This window comes from Anas platyrhynchos, chromosome 1 (assembly GCF_047663525.1).
Source record: "Anas platyrhynchos isolate ZD024472 breed Pekin duck chromosome 1, IASCAAS_PekinDuck_T2T, whole genome shotgun sequence".
Classification (NCBI taxonomy): Eukaryota; Metazoa; Chordata; class Aves; order Anseriformes; family Anatidae; genus Anas; species Anas platyrhynchos.
In genome coordinates, this window is record NC_092587.1 from 153624800 (window position 1) to 153642742 (window position 17943).

The following is a 17943-nucleotide window of genomic DNA, read 5'->3' on the forward strand; positions in this document are numbered from 1 at the left end:
ATGTAGGTTCACATAAAGAACAGAATTTCAGAGATAAGAGATGAATGGAGGGAAGTAAAGTGAACAGTCTATGTGAAAACTGCAAGCAAAATAGAGAATGTGATATTAATACATAAAATTTTTATACAGTTTGTTTTCTTTTATTCGGTGCCTAGAAACTAATGTCATGGACAAACTCAAAAAGTTTAAAATAAAAAGGACTGAAGTAGCAAGGAGTACTTTGGAAAAGAAATATAAATCCACAAGTGTTAGGATCTGATATACATTCATGACTACTATCTACAACCAGATTACAAGATATCATTTTACTGTACTTTTAAAATTTTGTTGTTTTTCTATTTACTTTGTTTCATAATACAAAAAGGAGGGGATAATAAATACAGTTAAAAGACAAAAACAAGATACAGTATATCAATCAGATACAGTTTTGAGATATTCAGAGCTATAGAGATAAATGTACTGTACTGATTTCATTTGAAAAGGAATTAGAATAATTTCTTCATTCAGATTTATTTTATATGAAAAGTAATATGAAAGTAATAAAATTTCATGCTATGAAATCAAATAGCATTGGTAAGAAAAAAGTGTCATTCTAGGAAAAGGCATCAGTTACTTATTCAGGCTTGGATTCATCCCATATAAATTCAGATTATCATTGTAGGAAGAAATATCACTGATTTAGGCTTGGATTCACCCCATATAGGTTCAGGGAACTAACCATGGTTAGGCAGTCTATATTAAGAATTCAGATCCCTTCTCCAATCAGTGGAGAAATATAACATTTCACATTCAGCTCACATAAGTGTATTTCCTTTGCCACTTCAGATTTAGACTAAAAGTATAATAGTAGTTTAATCAGAATAGTGCTCCAATGAAAAAATGTGCATATGTGTGATGGTGGTAATTACTAAAGGAATATAAAGATTGTGGTGTAGTAATAAAAGCAATGTAATATTATACCAATATAAAAATTACTAGAACACTACAAAAATGGGAATTTTTAACGTTTTTATTTACTTTCCTGAATTTTATTATTACTCTTTTTTTTTTTTTTTCTAATTTTTTACAGGTGTATCACGAAGTGAAAGATGGAAATGTTCTAACAGTTAATCATGTGAAAAAAGTTCTTAGAAATGAATACCCCTATGCTGATGTTCAGAGCATCCTAGGTGTTCATTCTGAATATGATGAAGGGAGGAAGGTAAGCTGAAAGCAAAATGGTAAGAAATACTGCAGTACAGTTAAGTTCCTGCATTTCCTAAGCTGAAAGGTTACTAAATATTAAAGCAAGTAAAAACAGTATCTTTAAGTTAAATTTTTCTTCTTAAGTTAAATTTTTCTTCTTAAGTTAAATTTTTCTTCAGCAATTATTCAATTACTAGTGGAAATGCTGAAAGAGTTTCTGTTTTACAGCTCTCACTATTAAAATTTACTGCTGCCAATTGCTTTCAGGAGCACAAGTTTATTTCTAATAAGCATGGTGAAGGGGCTCTGTCACACTTCAGAAATTGTTTACCTGTATGTTCTTGCCTGAGGAGCAGAAGCCTGTCCTCTATGCAAATCATTGTTTCCTTTAATTGTGCTTTCTGGTTACAGTTTCCTTTGGGAAAGTCAGCAGTGTATTTTGATTTAAAGAGAAGACGTTTTATCAATAGTTGATTATATTGATGATTTTCTGCTGAAAAATGATAAAAGTACTGTTTTTCTTCATGTATCTTCAGCCCTGCTGTGTACAAAAATGTGTGTTTCTGACACATGCCATCCACTTTAATTATTTCCTTTTACATTTCTTTGTATAACGTGTATTATATCCAGTCAAAAAGGTACATCTGGGTAGCAAAAAAAGGCGCTGTTTGCCTTGTACTGGTTGTTCCTTACAACACGGACATGCACAGAGTGTTCCATATAGGATCACAGAATATCTTTGTTTGGAAGAGACCTTAAAGATCACCCAGCTCCAAACCCCTGCCATGGACAGGGACACCTCCCACCAGACCAAGTTGGCCAAGGCCCCATACACCGTGGCCTTGAAAGGCAGTTTGAATCTCTTCTAGAAAGAGCTGTCTCTGCTTAGTGAATGAAAGTTTCTCATGGAGAATATTAGAGGAAGAAAGATAGATTTAGACCCATCAAGACCCATCAAGGTCTAAGCCCCCTCTACAAGCGCCCTATTTGCTTTTTTTAACTAAGAATATTAAGCAAAATAAAATACTATTTTTCAGCAAGATGATAAAGCAAAAGTTTAAAAACCCATATAGAGATCAATAAATTGTTTTGCCCTTCTGTTTGCGAACTGACTCCAATATGTCCTGTTTGTTTTCCACATATTTCCTGTTTTGTCCCCACTATTTGTGAGAATGTGTGACAGTGAATAGTACTTGGAGATTAGAGTTCATTGTCTCTTGACATTAGTTTCATTTTTTGCTACAGTTAACCACAGTCCATTTAATTCTGTGATATTTCTGATATGATCAGGCAGGAGCAACCTTTTATAAGAAGACCGGCCTGGGTCCATTGCCTCAAGCTCTGTTTAATGGTGTGCCCTTTAACAGAGAAGAGATGGATGCTGCAGAGTTAGAGACAGTTATTCTTCAGAAGATTATTGATGCCACTGGGTTCTTCCAGAGGGCAGTGTTCATGGTATGTTTAAAATTTCAGAACGAAAACAAGATGAAATATTTGGCAGTGGATTGTTTGAGTCATGTTTATAAATTGTATTATTTATAATGAAATGGTTTGAAATTAATAATATGACAATTGGAACTACGTTGTTATTTTATTTTATTTTTATTGTTATTAATTTGCGGTCATGATTTTGAAACAGTTTATTTAGATCATACAGATTTAAGGAATAACTAAGCATACACAAATCATACGGACTCATACAGAAACTGAGAGTGTGTTGTAGTTGTTAATTGAAAAATGTGCATATGGTACTTTGAAATACTGTGTGATATTTATACATTTTTGACCAGAAGTTGTCCATAACTTTTAGATAAGCTTTAAGCTCAATTGAAAGATGGTATAAATACTTGGTCCTTGTTTGTCTTGGAACTATAGGAGTACTGATTTATTTATGTGTTATCTTCCTACAGGGTTTGTTAAACGATCATATAAATGCAATAGATTTTCTTATGGATCAGAAAAATGTAGTTCCCCGTATAAACCCCACTATTCTTGGAGCAGAAAGAAGATACATCCATTTCAGATCCACATCTGGTAACTATTTTTCTCAGATTGACTGTTACTTACTATTTTTCTTTTTTTACATCTAACATATCCTGTTTTACATTTTGCAGTTCCATTTGATGTGCAGGACTTCTCTACCTTCTCCTTTTTGGACTCACAAGATAAAAGTGCTGTAATTTCAGACAACATGAAGTATTTAACAAGAAAGGGTATATTTATTTTGCATATGGGTTGTATGTTATATATATGTCTATGTTGTATACATGTATTATGTATATGCTCCTTTCAGGGGCCAAATCATACCATAATATTATAAAGGTAAATTATAAAAATATGGTAATTATTTCAGATTTGGTAGAAATCAGATGATTGTCATTAAGTCATTTTAAAAGGCCTGCTGCTGAAGCATCAGGAACTGGAAAAGTTCCAGACATCTGCATACCTGTGCACGTGTACACACACCACACACATATGCATAGACACATACCCACTTACCAGTTTCTGGGAAATCTCCCTATCTTCTTATCAGAAGAAATTTACCCACTTGTTAGTTAGGTGACTGGTTGTTTTTGTTTCATAGACATGAAGCTAAAAAGTTTTTGAAAGACTTCTGCAGTTTCTAAAGCAGACTCGGTTTTCATACTGGTATGGTTTTACTTGAAGATGATATAGAGAGTATATTAAGTTTTCAAATTGTTCTTAGTTGCAGTATTATAAAGTGAAGACTCTGAATTCTTTATAATATCTATATCAGAATTAGGCACTCCTACAGTTGAAGGGATAATTGATTTTAATTTCTATTCGCTAACATATAGTTTGTTTTTCCTCTAGTTGCATTATTTAATTTTGATCTTTGAAGCTTTTTCTGTAGAAAAGGAAAAAATACATATACCAATGGATTATCACTCATTTTATACATGTTATCATGATAAAACTCATGCTTTTTTGTACTTAAAATATTTGTGATGTAATACACTTGAATTGCATATGCAGGTACTTTCCCTCTGAGTTAGAAGAAATTCTGGGGGCATAAAACTGCACAGAATTTTGCATTAGTCTATGTCATGTTAACATCTTGGAGTAGACAGTTAACCACTGCTGATTTACGTCATCCCATCTAGGGACAGATGATCCAGTTAGTGAAGTTCTATTCTTTCAGTAATTATTATGTGGTGCTAAAATGGTTTTCATTTATTCCACTATCAGAAAAAGTATATTTAACATTTCTTAAGAATAAAATTCAACTCTAACTCTATTTGATTCTCCATCTACAGCCAGAGGTACATACAAAGCTAGCTGTCAAATTATAAATGCTTTTCAGTCTGTTGGCTCAGCGCAAAGATTCAGATCTCTTGTGTAAAACCCATAAACTGTAAGCTGGAATCTACATTTCAGATCTCTGTCACCAGTGTGTTTTTCCAGACTTCAACAAAGCTGAACCACAACTTCTTCCTAGAATCTCACTAGAACCTTGTAAAATTCCAGTCTAAGCATATCACCTTTTAGGGAACATATGATACACCTGAGACTGATACACTTCTGAAGACAATTTTGCAGATTTTTTCGTGAACCATTGCCCTTCTATGAAGAGCAAAGAACAAGAGACTATAGACCAGGAAAAAGAAAAAAAATTCTGAATATACAGCTATATGATAGTTTGTTTTCTTTGAGCTGTATAGGATATACTCACATTTGTGTCCAGAAATAATTTTTACCCTGCTTGAAGGACTCTCCCTTTGCTCTTGGGGAATGTAGGTAACCAAACTCATGCTTTCTTGTAACTACTTATTTTCATGTCTGGCTTTACGACCAAACACCATCAAATGTTCATGAGAAACCTCTGACAAAGCAGTTTTTGTTAAATGGAACTAGTTTATTATTTAGAGACACTGTGTTTCCATCTACAAGAACAGATCACCTATTTTAGCAGCTCTCTCATATTAACAGGATAAAGTACCTCCTAAGAATTTTATTTCAAATCAGAAGGCAAAAGATACTGATGTGGCAAAAATTAGACCTACAGTTGAAGTCAGCAGTCAAATATACACAAACTTCAAAGTCTTGAGCAGATTCATTATTTATTATTCATGAGAAGATTCTCCAGAGTGTAAAGCAGGATTATCTTTAATTTTCAGATGAAGATGCATTATATGCTGTTACTGTCTGGGTTATTGCTGATTTTGATAAGCCAGCTGGGAGACGACTGCTTTCTAACGCCTTGAAACACCTGGTGAGCTTCCAGCAGTTTTTATTTTAAAAAATGTATTTTTAATTATTATGAATATGTTCTTACCAACATTGTGCGCATTCAAAAATTATATTCTTAAATGGTCTCAGGTCAGGTTCAGACTTAGGAGACTGTGGATTTGTTTTGATCTACTCTCTTGTGGTTCTGACATCTTACGGGCCTATAAATAATTATTTGGTTCATGGACTTCTGAAGCAGGAGACAAACTATGCTGTTGTGCATTAAAAGGGTGAATTTCATCCCAATTACAGGCGTTCTTCCTGTGATCAGGGAAGGTAGGTCACATGAACCATTATGCAGTGCTCTCCTTTATCATATGGCACGGTCATGGCCATGAAGTGACTGTTTTTTCCCATGCTATTTGTATACTTCTGAGTCGGACTAAAAGTTTATTATATTTAATATACTGATAATTACTTTTGTAATTATTTGTAGGAGAATCGTTTACAAGTTTACTTCTTTTTAAGTTCTTTGGTATTAATAATAGGGTTTAAAGCATAAAAGCAAATGCCATGTGAGTGTAAATTACAAAAAGCTCAATTTGGGGGTGTTTAGAAGAGTAATTATAGACTGACACTGGGAAAATACCTAGATTTACTTAACAGGAGTGAAACTGGAAACACCTTAAGGAAACTGTAAAGTTGATATATTACAGGGAGTGTGTGATACCAAGTATGTCCTAAAAAGACACTTAAACTGCAGAGATGAATATTCATTGCAAGTCTCTGTTAAAGAAAAACCTTTCATTTATCTGACTGCTAGATCTGCAGCTCAACACTGACAGACATATTCCTTCTGTAGTTTCACATCCTTCCCTCTTCAGTGAGGAAAACATAGCATAGTTCCTAACTCTAGGAGGTGAGAACTGTCTGGGCAAATCCCCATGTGATAGTAGCAATTTAGGAAGATCACTAGAAAAGCTTTTCTGAACAAGGTTTGTTGCATCTTCTATGAAATAGCAGTTTAATTGATTATCTTCATTCTTATTCATAGATTTGATATGGATAAACCTCATTGCCCTCTCTATGGCTTGGTCTAGTAATTAGACAAAAAGAAAAAAACACTGTTTTTTCAAAGTCCATTAATTTGCATATAGATAATCTACCCATTTCCACTCCCTTTCATCTCTTGGGTCTGGGTCTAGAAAAGCAGAATTTCCATTAGATGTAGAAGTGGCATAAACACTTGTGCATGAAGTGTGCAAGGTTTCTGTGAGGGGAAGTGGTCAAAGGAAATTCAATTTAACTACATGTATTCCAGCTAATATATAATAGTATTATTTTGAATACTACTAGTATATTTTAACTTAATTTGAGAAAACTGGAGATGTCTTGGCTGGCTGAGACCTCTCCAGTATCTCAGCACCCTTACTGCTCTGGGGAGGCAAAGCCAGGAACAGCAGTCCAAGTGCAGCCCCACAAGCACCAAGTAGAGGGGAAGAATAACTTGCCTTAGCTGACTTTTTGCCCATATCCTAATGTAGCATATTATGCAGCTTGTCCTCTTTCCAGTGAGAACACAGGGAGGTTTAGGTTGGTTATGAGGAAGAACTTCTTTACTGAAAGGGTTGTTAGGCATTGGAACGGGCTGCCCAGGGCAGTGGTTGAATCACCATCCCTGGAGGTCTTTAAAAGACGTTTAGATGTAGAGCTTAGGGATATGGGTTAGTGGAGGACTGGTTAGTGTTAGGTCAGAGGTTGGACTCAGTGATCTTGGAGGCCTCTTCCAACCTAGATGATTCTGTAACACCCTTCTCAGTTTAAAGAACATATTTTCAGGCTTTTCAAAAAAGTGTTTAAAAAAAGCCAACCCACTTTTATTAAGAGCTGCAGTTTAAATTCTGCAGTTTAAGTATGTTGAATACCACTGATTTCATCCCTTAGTGTTGTATTCTTTATTGCGATAGAGTCCATTTACCTTTTCTTCATTTAGTGACACTATTTGGTCCTATCCAAGAATCATCAATCTCTCATACTAAGATTTAAGTGTCATCACTGATTTTAGCAAGTGAAAGAGTTTCCTGCTGATTAAGATTAAAGTGATAAGTGGATAAATTTTCTTGTATCTATTATATGCTCAGTTTGATATTTTTTGGAAAAAAAAAGGAAAAGCACATCTACAAAAACAATCCTGAAATCTGTAAATGAATACTTGTATATGTACTTTGTTAAAAATGCACCTCTGCAGAATGCTCAAAGTAATTATTCTGTCAAAAAAAAAATCTTTATTTAAAATGTATTATAAATCCTTACTAATAGCATTTTTGCTGCTAGTTGAAGTTTTGAATTAGGCATTCATGTGTATTTTCTGAAGACAAATAGCTGCAAAAAAATAAATACAAAGATATTTCACAGAGCTACAATAAATATGCATACATTAGGTATCAGCAGATGTAAATGTAAAATTGTGTATTATTCTGTATTTTTCTTTGCAGAAAACAAGCAGTCATACACGAGTTGGAATTTTGAACAATCCTTCATCAAAAATAAAGGAAGATAACACAGCCATTGCAAGAGGAATTTTGGCAGCTTTTCTAACACAAAACAACAGCAGCTTAAAAAGTTTCCTAAATAAACTCACTAAGGAAGAGACAGCAAAATCCCTTGCTGCTGGAACTAAAATTGTTAAATTCCTTGTCCCGGTGAGTGCAAACTAAATTGGGTACTTTATTTTTTATTGTACATATTTTTTATTCTAAGGAGACGCAGTTGAGAGGAACAGTGTTTGGCCAAATGCTATGAAGTTTTTAACACACAGTTTCTGGGCCAGCAGATTTGGAATATTTGACAATCTTTAAGTGATGAAGAATAGACAATTTCTCTAAAGTAAAGAAAGAAAATGTAAAAGTACTGAAAAATATAGAGTATTGATAGCAAATTATTGAGACCAAAATAGTTTATTTTTTAATTATTATTTTAAAGCTCACTCTTCATTAAAATTACTGTTTCAATGTTTGTCAAGAATTAAGACTTCAGAAATAACTGTTTTTACCTGTTGTGGTTGTGAACAGTAAAAGGTGCAGACTGAAGCAGTTGAGATTAATGAGTATTGTATACTTCTAGCCAACTCTTTTTGGTATGTTTCTGTGAAAATACATTGGTTTAAAATATAGTTGTTGCTGACTTTGCATATAGAATAAATCTGAGTTACTAAATATCTGCTGCAAATTTCAGTTTTGGTTTCAGAAGAAGCTGTAAAATTTAGTATTTTTAAATAAGATTTGGAAGACTAGGAGAACTCTGGCACCATTTTTACAAAATGAATTAGTTAATTGTTTTTGATCGTACTCTTATCATTTAGTAAATTTTGAAAGACATAGAAGTAGCTAATTAGGCAGTGTATGCGTTATTATTTCTGTTTTGGTTTTTATTTTGTTATGTAAATTGTTTCTGAATTAATCTGTTTACTTGGTGTGCATACTTCTAACTGGGAAATATATATCAGTACAGTTTAGTGTAGCAGGATAATTTTGACAGCATCAAAACCTGCTGCATCGTTGTAAGCATGGCAAAGTTCCAGCATTTTTTTCCACTTTAAACATTGATTTGTCATGTGTCTTGCTCAATGTTGTTGACTTCCCTAAAACATGTGTCAGTTGTATTGATTTAACATATTTAAATGATAGCTTTTAGAGTAATATGAATTTTTATACTTTTTTTTTTCCTAAAGGAAAAGAGGAACTGCATTCTTGAGAATGCTGTTTTTCCTTCAACTGTGCTCTGGATCTTAGGAAAAGTATTTACCTTCAGGCATAGCTTTCCTCTCATGGTTGTTAACAGTTGTTCAAGGGCGAAGAACAGCACACTATCTAGTTGGGAGACTGTGGCTCCATATCAATAGCATATACTTAAACTGAATCTGAGGTGGCTTTATTTTGATTTTTGGTTACCGTGTAACTTGCAGAAAGTCTTTGCTTACTTCAGCTGTTACAATATTTATTTTTGCTGAACCATTTCACTGTCTCATACTTTGTCTTTGCTTTAGGGCATGGATGATGATACTTTTGAGAAGAAGTACAACACTTTAGGAGTGGATATAATTAAAACCCACCAGATGTTCTGCCAGGAGGTTCTTAAGCTGCTTCCTGGGCAAATGGCTGTTATGAGCAATGGCAAGGTAAGAAGTTGTCATCTCTCAGTCTTTTTGTAGTTACTTTTTATTTCTCAGAACTTCAGTTTCAGGCTAAAGAAAATGCATGATAATAATTTCTCACTTTTTTCAGCTTGTTGGCAGAGAATGGTATGAAAGTTTGCCTTGTTTATTTTCTATTTTGCTTTCCTCCTAATTTGTTTATTAGCTCAATTCCATGTGTACTCATGTCATTTCCACAGCTATTTCAGAGAAACTCTGATGAAATGATAGACAAAATTCTTTAAATAGGCTAGCATTTGATGTATTATTAATGATGTTTAAGACTAAATTTTGATCCTGAAGTTACATATTTCACATACTTGGTGTAGGATAAACTAAATTAAGTTACATTGACTAGAGTGGTATTTTCAAGCTCTTCTCTTTTAGGAAAGAAGCCAACTGTTTATAAACATAACATTGTTCTATAGTCTTAGTATTCAAATAAAAGCGTAATAGTTTTGTTCTTTCAATTTATAGTATGTATATTCTGAAACCAATAGGCATTACTACAGTTTGGCTATAGATGAACTGTGATTGAAAATAAAATTTCGGGTTTAATATTTGGTATTTGCTAATGACATTCAATACCTTACATTATAAATACAACTTACACAAACTACTCTTTGAGTTAAGTCTTCTATTAATTGTTCCACCGTTAGAAAGAAGTAGGGATAATATGCTGGCATTTCACTTCTGGAAGCTCTTAATCTGTACTTAGCTACTCTTGTTGTGTCCTAAATGGTTTCTACTGAAATAATACTAATGAAACCACATAAACTCTTTTTATTGATGAAGAACAAAAGAATTGTGTTGTTTTTTTCTGTCTTAATAATAATAATAAAACTAAATTTGCAATGTTATTTTATAAACGAAAGGTTATTACTGATTTCCTTGCCTAAAAAAGCTCAATTAATGTCCTATAGTAAGTGCTGAGGAAATGCTTTGCTGAAAGTGTGTTTTCACGTTAGAAGATTACTTTTTAAAAATGCATGCGATATCCTTCATTTGTATCTTTGCTATTTCATCATTGGAGTTTTGTGTTTATGAGCAAAGAATTTTTTTTCTAATTGGGACTTCTTCAAAAGTAGCATGGTGTTTCATAATCACACTGTGTTTTTCTCTATTTCATGCATCATTAGTACTAATAAAAGATTCAAAAGTGGAATTGAGTTAGATGACCTCTCATTTCTAGGAAACAGTTGAATTTTGAGAGAGAGGCTGTCAGTGCCAAGATTACATCCTGACATTCTACATCCTGGAAACACTATCCCCTCTTGAAAGCTGGGTCAGTTTAGCCTGGTAGACTATGAGTAAGAAATTCCAATAACATCCTCAAATCAATTTTCTAGGACTTTCTTTTGCTTCAGACACCCAAAAAAAAAAAAAAAGTTATGTTTCTAGTCTCTGGTATCCTGCATTCATTGTCCTTTGCTCTTGTATTACTTTTTATCCATTCATCCTCATCTGAGAAGCCTTGAGAAGTTAAGGTTGTGTTCACAGAATTAAACATCTAAAGAGTGTGGTAGGAAGACAGTAGTTTGAATTTCAGTCTAAAACAATGTACCAAACAGAGCTTTTTCTTAAACTTAGATCTATTATTTCTGAACAGTGTACGCCTTGACATAGGTATGTATAATGAAAAATGTAATGGATATTTCCACTGCAACTGTTCTTTGTGAGTTAGCTGTAAAAACCTAATCCTGTATAGTTACTATACAGTCTAGTACTATATAGTTAATAATAATGATGTATATAGGGCTAGGAGTTTGCCTAGTGGATGTTTTGCATTCATTTAAAATATTAATATATTTTTGTTTACAAAAGAAACATGATTAGGAAATTCTATGCTTATTAATATCATTTTTTCTCCAAGATACTGGGTCCTTTAGATAAAGATGAATTCTATGCAGAAGACTTTAATTTGTTAGAAAAAATAACGTACAGTACCTCAGCAGAGAAGATTAAAGCTATTGTCAAAGAAATGGGAATCAGCACTAAAAGGTAAAATTATTTCAGATTTTGAGTCTTTATTGTCCAAACGTATGATAAAGTGCTTTGTTTACTGACAGTAACAAATTAGTAATCCTTTTGCATGTGGAATATGAACAAAAATTCAAATATTTGGTCATACTACTCTTCATACTGTATACTCACATATATACTGTATCTGCACTTAGCTGAAGTGTTTGTTGTTTCTATGCTGTATTTCTATACCATAGAGACATATTCTATGCTAGCTATTTGCTGTCCTCTCACTTAGCATGTGAGTACGTCTGTGCAGACGATTTTAAGGGTCCTTCATTTTCTTTTTTGCATTTTTGTTACATACTTGGTATACTTACCTATTCAAGCAATTGATGTTTTCAGACAATACTGTTTTCTAGAGGAAATGTCATATCCACTGAATTTTGTATCACCTTTATGCTTGGCCAATTATGCTTTGCAACATATAGTTTATATATGTAATAGAAAACTACATGTTGGTTTTCAGTTGCATGTCATTTATCCTGCCACTGACAACCTCTTTGGTACCTCCTTGTTACAATGCAGAGCAGAAAAAAAGGCCCCGTGTTTCTCAAGAGGCATGCACCTCTTTGTCATTGGTTGTGTGTGTGAGGCTAAGGCCTAAGAGATCACTGCTTATCCAAAGAATCTTATCCTCTCCAACCTGTCTCATAATGTGTTTAGTTCTGCTAAATCACTCCAAATACTTTATCTACATTCTACTTACAGCCAAGAGATGAGTACAGCTAGCTGTAAACAATTCCTACTAGCTTTTGGTTACTTGAATAAAAAATAATAAGCTCAATAAAATCCAGTGTATCTTAAAAACACAGTAATAAGTGAGTATTGATATTTGAAGTAAGAAATTGCATTGTCTTTGGGAATCATTAGAAAAGGAGCCCGTAGTGGCGTGGACAAATGTGGTGCTCTGACACCCTGCTAGACAGTATTCACACATCTGTTGACTGAAGAAGTAAGTATAAAGATGACTTCCAGACAGCCTCTAATCTAAGCATCCAATTTGCATACAAAGAAGAGAGCACGATTATGTTATTTTACAAGCCAAACTGTGGAGAAATATTTATTGATTTTTTGTGTCTGAGCATCATTTCTGCTATCTGGAAGGACTGGCACAACTGAGAGAGTACCTACCGGAAGAAAAAATCACGAAGAAGTAGAATTATCAAGGAGATAAGTAGTGAAAGGCAAAACATATTTAATCAAATATTAAGACTCAGTGACACTGAAAGAGAACTGCTGAGATTTTTAAGGAGATTCCAAGAAGAAATAAAAAAAAAATGTTGCCAGTAAACTAAAAACTTTCTTCACTTATGTATGTTCCTACATGTTGTTACAAAGGAAAAAAAAAAAAAAAAGATAGAGTTCTACATATCAGCAGATTGTACTATGCAAACTGTGACACTGAATGTAAATTCTGCTGATGGTGCATTGCTTCATTTTAAGAAACATACAATTCCCAAAGTCTAAGGTTGTAGTGGTTCTTTGTCACTGTCATACCAAGTGTTTTACTCAAAGCTACAAAATCTCTAGGTGATAATCCTTTAGAATCCAAGTTTGGGATGTGGGCTTTTAAGATATTCCTTAGGTAGATAGACTAAAATGCAAAAGCTTTACTCCTTTTCTAATGAAAATCATTGTGACTTACATGTGTTTTATTTAATATAGTGGCAGTGATTTCATTATGAAAATAGATGCACTACTGTCATCGTTGCCTAAAACAGAGGTGAGGCAAGATGCTGAATTACTCAAGGAACAGCACAGGTGAGTTCTGTCTGTCATGGTAATGGACCCACAGTATTGTCCTATTAAAATTATAATATACTGATAGTTACATTCAGTTTTTGGAAACTTCAATAAGCATTCCAGTTTTACAAGTTTTTGATTGTATGAACAATCTGTTCGTCTGATCTAGTGTAATGCATTTTTTACCTGTCTTTTAATAGATTAATTAGTAATACCTAATGGTTTTCCAGGCTTAGCCGTTATTGAAGAAAGAGTGATTACAACAGGTGTGAATAGAAGCACTTATCTGGTTAGAAAACTTGGAGTCCATACTTCACATTTATCAAATGTAATAAGTAATTGCACAGATCAGAAGTAAATGAAGCCCCCATTAATTTTCATTAATGTGGAACTACGATATGAGCTTATTCAGTTGTTAGCCCTGAGTACTCTTGGCAAGGCTAATGCACACATGTAAAACAATTTGTGGATTACCAGCATCACTCTTGACTCCTGTTCTTAGCTTGACCCTAAAATACAATAAGATTAGACTCTAAAATACAACCAGATTACATTCAAATGCAAATTGATTTGGCTCAATGGCACCTAATTCCTTAAAAAAAACCTGAGCAGACTGTCTTGAGCAGACAGATTTACACTTGCCAGGCTCATACTAGTGTCATTAGTGTACTTACATATGTTGAATCCTTGTTTTTCTGATCCTAGATTTAAAAAGTGAATATGCTACAAGCACCTTCTTTTGTTGTCATTGTTATTGAGACCTAAAATACTAGGATGTACCTCTATGAATCCTGTCTTTGTGATGGATGCTGACAGTAGCCATTTTTAATTTAAGCATAGCTGGGGCAAGCTTTCTGGAGCAAAGGCAGGCACATTCTTTAAAAGACATGTGCTCGAAAACCACTATCAAAATTAAAATTAGGGTAACATTATTTCCAAATCCTTACTTGTTTCTATTTGCAAAACTGTTCCAGCATGCTGTGCTGCTGTGCTTGCCCTGCCTCTACTAGTTGTTGGAAAGACAAACAGTGATATCAGTAGCCTATTTTAAGTGGCTAATGCCTTTTCCAAGGTTTTACTAATAATGTGGAGACCTGTACTGGAGGGAGTATGACCTCGCTAACACTAATCGCATTTCTAAGTAAACTTTTTCTCGAAAACCATTTTCTGTATTTACAGCACATTATTTTTTTCTCAGTGAGGTTTACTATTTTTTCCTTCCTGTACAACCAGATTAGTTTAACCACAGTCTCCTTGACTTCTAATGAAACTAAATTATCTTCTGTAATGCATAAAACTAATCCGTCTTATCAACTTTCACATTTTTCAGTTGCACTGTTCTTTTAAAAATGTGTCACCATTGGCACTTGTCAAATCTGATAGTTGTAGATATCAGTAAAGAAAGAGTAAATGTCACTGAAGGAAATTGAAAGGAAATGAAGGCCCTTTTTTGAGTTTTGCTCTCCGTTTTTCTTTTATTTTGTTGATTTTGTAAATAAGCATATATTTAACTGATAACCAGTATGGAACTATGTAGATTAATGCCAAATTTTAATTGCTGTTCATGTTTGGCTTTTCTAGTGATATCACAGGGGACAAAAGTGATTACTGAGGAAATGAGGAAAATATCTTCATAAGCAGTGAAATCTGAAGTAGCTCTTATATTACAGATTTGTGCCTAAAAATGTTTGTTATTTCTATAAACTGAATTTGGAGTTTTCACTTATTTATTAATTGTTTTTTGCTTTTTTTTTTAACAGCGTAGTAAAAGTCGATCCCCAAGAGAATGAACCATTCTATGATGTCATTGCTATTGTTGATCCATTGACAAGAGAAGCACAGAAGATGGCTCATTTATTGATTGTAAGATGGTGGTCATTTCTTTTAATTTGCATATTTGCAGTTTAATTTGTACTAAACCTCTTATTTTCATGTAAAGTGTAGTAAGGAGGTAAACCGAATTTAGGTATTTTTTAAATATCTACTTGGTTATTTAAATTAATACTAAAAAGTTGGGGATGATCTAATTCATCATTGTAAGTACCTTATTTGCAATTAAAATTGAGATGCCCTATGAACCAGTCCTCTTAGAAGTGAGTCCATAAATGCTTTTTACAGTCAATAGAAAGAAAGGAGGAGTATGCGTAATGTAGAGGGAGAGGATCTCCCATCTCAAAATCTTACAAGGCATATGCTTCTTTCCATTATGCCGAACCACCTTAGTTTTCCAATGTACCTAAATGAGGTGGTCTAAATCTGACCCGTAATATCATCATAAGAAGATTGGACTATAAACCTTTCAGCTCTTGGAAGGGTATTTCTCCATTGATTAATGTTACCAGGTATATCTAGAAGTCTTCCATTGTGTGTAGCTATTGATCATCTAAAGAGAGACTGTCCTAAAAACATAGCTCATGAAATGATTTTCTTCTTTCACTAGCTGCAGAATATCACTCTGCCTCAGGTTCCTTTATAGTTTCCCATAAAAATGTAAATTTTGTCTTCTTTTTATGGTCCGTTAGAATTCTGAAGCCCTTTACTTGATTTTTGCTGCATCCTGTTTTATCTTTTTCTCTGCAGTAATTATGGAAGTTTCATAAATTCTTACATCACTTTTTCCCCCCCATTTTCATACCCTTTTATGCCTTTTGTGTAGAATGGTGAGGCATCCAGTCACTCTCCGTACATAATGGTGAAACAAAGTAAGAAATCTAAAAATTTCATGAAAATTCTCATACCGCAGGCTTCTGTTTGTTTTGAGAATCTTAAATACTAGTTGTTTTTTTTTTCTCTAGAATCAGATCTTTCATTTCACCATTCCCTATTAAAATGAAATGTTGATCCTACCAAATGAAAACGTTTTGGTTTTGGAATTGACGGGAAATTCTCTCCATTCAGCCAGAAGTTCATTTTCTAGTAAGTTGCCTCAAGGTCTTTTTAGCTGTGATCAGAAGCCTTCATTTCTCTTAGTGCAGCAAATTCCCTAATGAACAATATCTTCCTTAATGCACGTCTAGGCAAATGACTCCCATGGTGTACCAATCTGTTCAGCCATCATAGATGCTACTTGATTCATAGGACCTCTAGTCTTACTCAGCTTGCCAACCTTTCAGAGAGAATAATGGAATGCTATTGAAACTAAGCAAATCAGAAATATTTTAATGCAGATGAAACTTACTTTCAAATGATTTTTTTAAATTAAAAATAAATTAACTTGATTTTTTTTCTTTTGATTTGTATTATCTTGAAAGGCTACCAATGTAGAAATATTCATGAAGAATTTTTGACAAAGCATGCTTACGTATACAGTAAGCCCCAAACTCAAAGTTTCTGAATGGATGCCTCTCTGATTATGTTGTTATATATAGGCTGAGAAAGTTGGAACTGTTCATCCTGGAGAAGAGGAAGTTCAGGAGGGATCTCGTCAATGTATACAAATACCTGAAGGGGAGGGTGCGAAGAGGGCAGAGCCAGGCTCTTTTTAGAGGTACCCAGTGCCAGGACAAGATGCAATGGGCACAAACTGGCACCCAGGAGGCTCCCTCTGAACACCAGGCAGCATTTCTGTGCTGTGCGGGTGTCAGAGCACTGGCACAGGTTGCCCGGAGAGGCTGCAGGGTCTCCTCCTTGGAGACCTTCAGAAGCCACCTGGAGGTGGTCCTGGGCAGCCTGCTCTGGGTGGCCCTGCTGGAGCAGGGGTTGGACCAGGTGGCCTCCAGAGGTGCCTTCCAGCCTCAGCCATCCTGTGATCCTGTGATATAGATGACATAAATACTGTAAGCTTTCAGTACCAGAATATATTTATATTTAAAGAATCTTTTTTTTGAGTGACAGAAGTGGACTAGTGCCCAGTATTTTGGGATGGTACCTATTCATGATGCAAAATTTATGTAGCAACTGCCACAGCAAGGAGCATGATTCTTCCCTCAATCATTGTTGAATGTGTCACACTTTAATTTTTTGCTCTGATGAAAACTTGCTATTATATTACTTTTGTCCCTTATTAGTCATTTCAAATACGAGTTTTGGTAATATTTTTTGAAATATAAATGATAAACTACTCATATTAAATGGCACTGAAATTGAGAAGGTATAAACAGCTATAGGTAAGCAGTAAAATAACTTTACTGCTTAGTATCAAAAAATGGCAATTCAAGGCCAGGGGCAAGGTATGAGTTGGAGCATGACTGAGTTAGAGCAGAGTCAGGGCTTCTGTCTGTTGTTGTTGTTTGTTTTTTTTAATATATATCAGATTGTATCATAAGAACTTCTCTGTATCCTCTCCAGAGGGAGTCAGGTAGAACTTCAGAATTTTCCATAGAAATAGTGTTTTGCCTTTTTTAAAAAGTTTTGTCACAGACTTCAACATCAAATATTAGCATACAAGGCGACAGTCAGTGTCTATAGTAGATTTTTAAATACCAGTGTTAACTTCACCAGGGTTGGACCACATCAGTTCTCAGCAGAGTACATGGAGCAACTAACTAGTCCTAACTTATGAAGGTGGTCCCAAAGGTGATGTGAAAAAAGTAGAAATTGCTTCTTCTAAAAATGAAGACAAAATTGAATGTTTTTTTTCTCATGGTTCACCAAAAACAGCTGAAAAA

At 34.2% G+C, this 17943-nt stretch overlaps 1 protein-coding gene across 2 annotated transcripts in view; it reads left to right on the forward strand.

Moving 5' to 3' along the window:
* UGGT2 (UDP-glucose glycoprotein glucosyltransferase 2) overlaps nucleotides 1-17943 on the forward strand; it is an 86248-nt gene that overhangs the window by 43981 nt on the left and 24324 nt on the right. For both annotated transcript variants that reach the window (XM_038177664.2, XM_072032453.1), the window contains exons 16-25: nucleotides 1070-1201; nucleotides 2476-2640; nucleotides 3096-3219; nucleotides 3300-3398; nucleotides 5325-5419; nucleotides 7872-8078; nucleotides 9422-9553; nucleotides 11442-11569; nucleotides 13259-13354; nucleotides 15097-15199. In XM_038177664.2, the coding sequence (XP_038033592.2) occupies nucleotides 1070-1201; nucleotides 2476-2640; nucleotides 3096-3219; nucleotides 3300-3398; nucleotides 5325-5419; nucleotides 7872-8078; nucleotides 9422-9553; nucleotides 11442-11569; nucleotides 13259-13354; nucleotides 15097-15199 (1281 nt within the window). The remainder of the gene's footprint in view (nucleotides 1-1069; nucleotides 1202-2475; nucleotides 2641-3095; nucleotides 3220-3299; nucleotides 3399-5324; nucleotides 5420-7871; nucleotides 8079-9421; nucleotides 9554-11441; nucleotides 11570-13258; nucleotides 13355-15096; nucleotides 15200-17943) is intronic.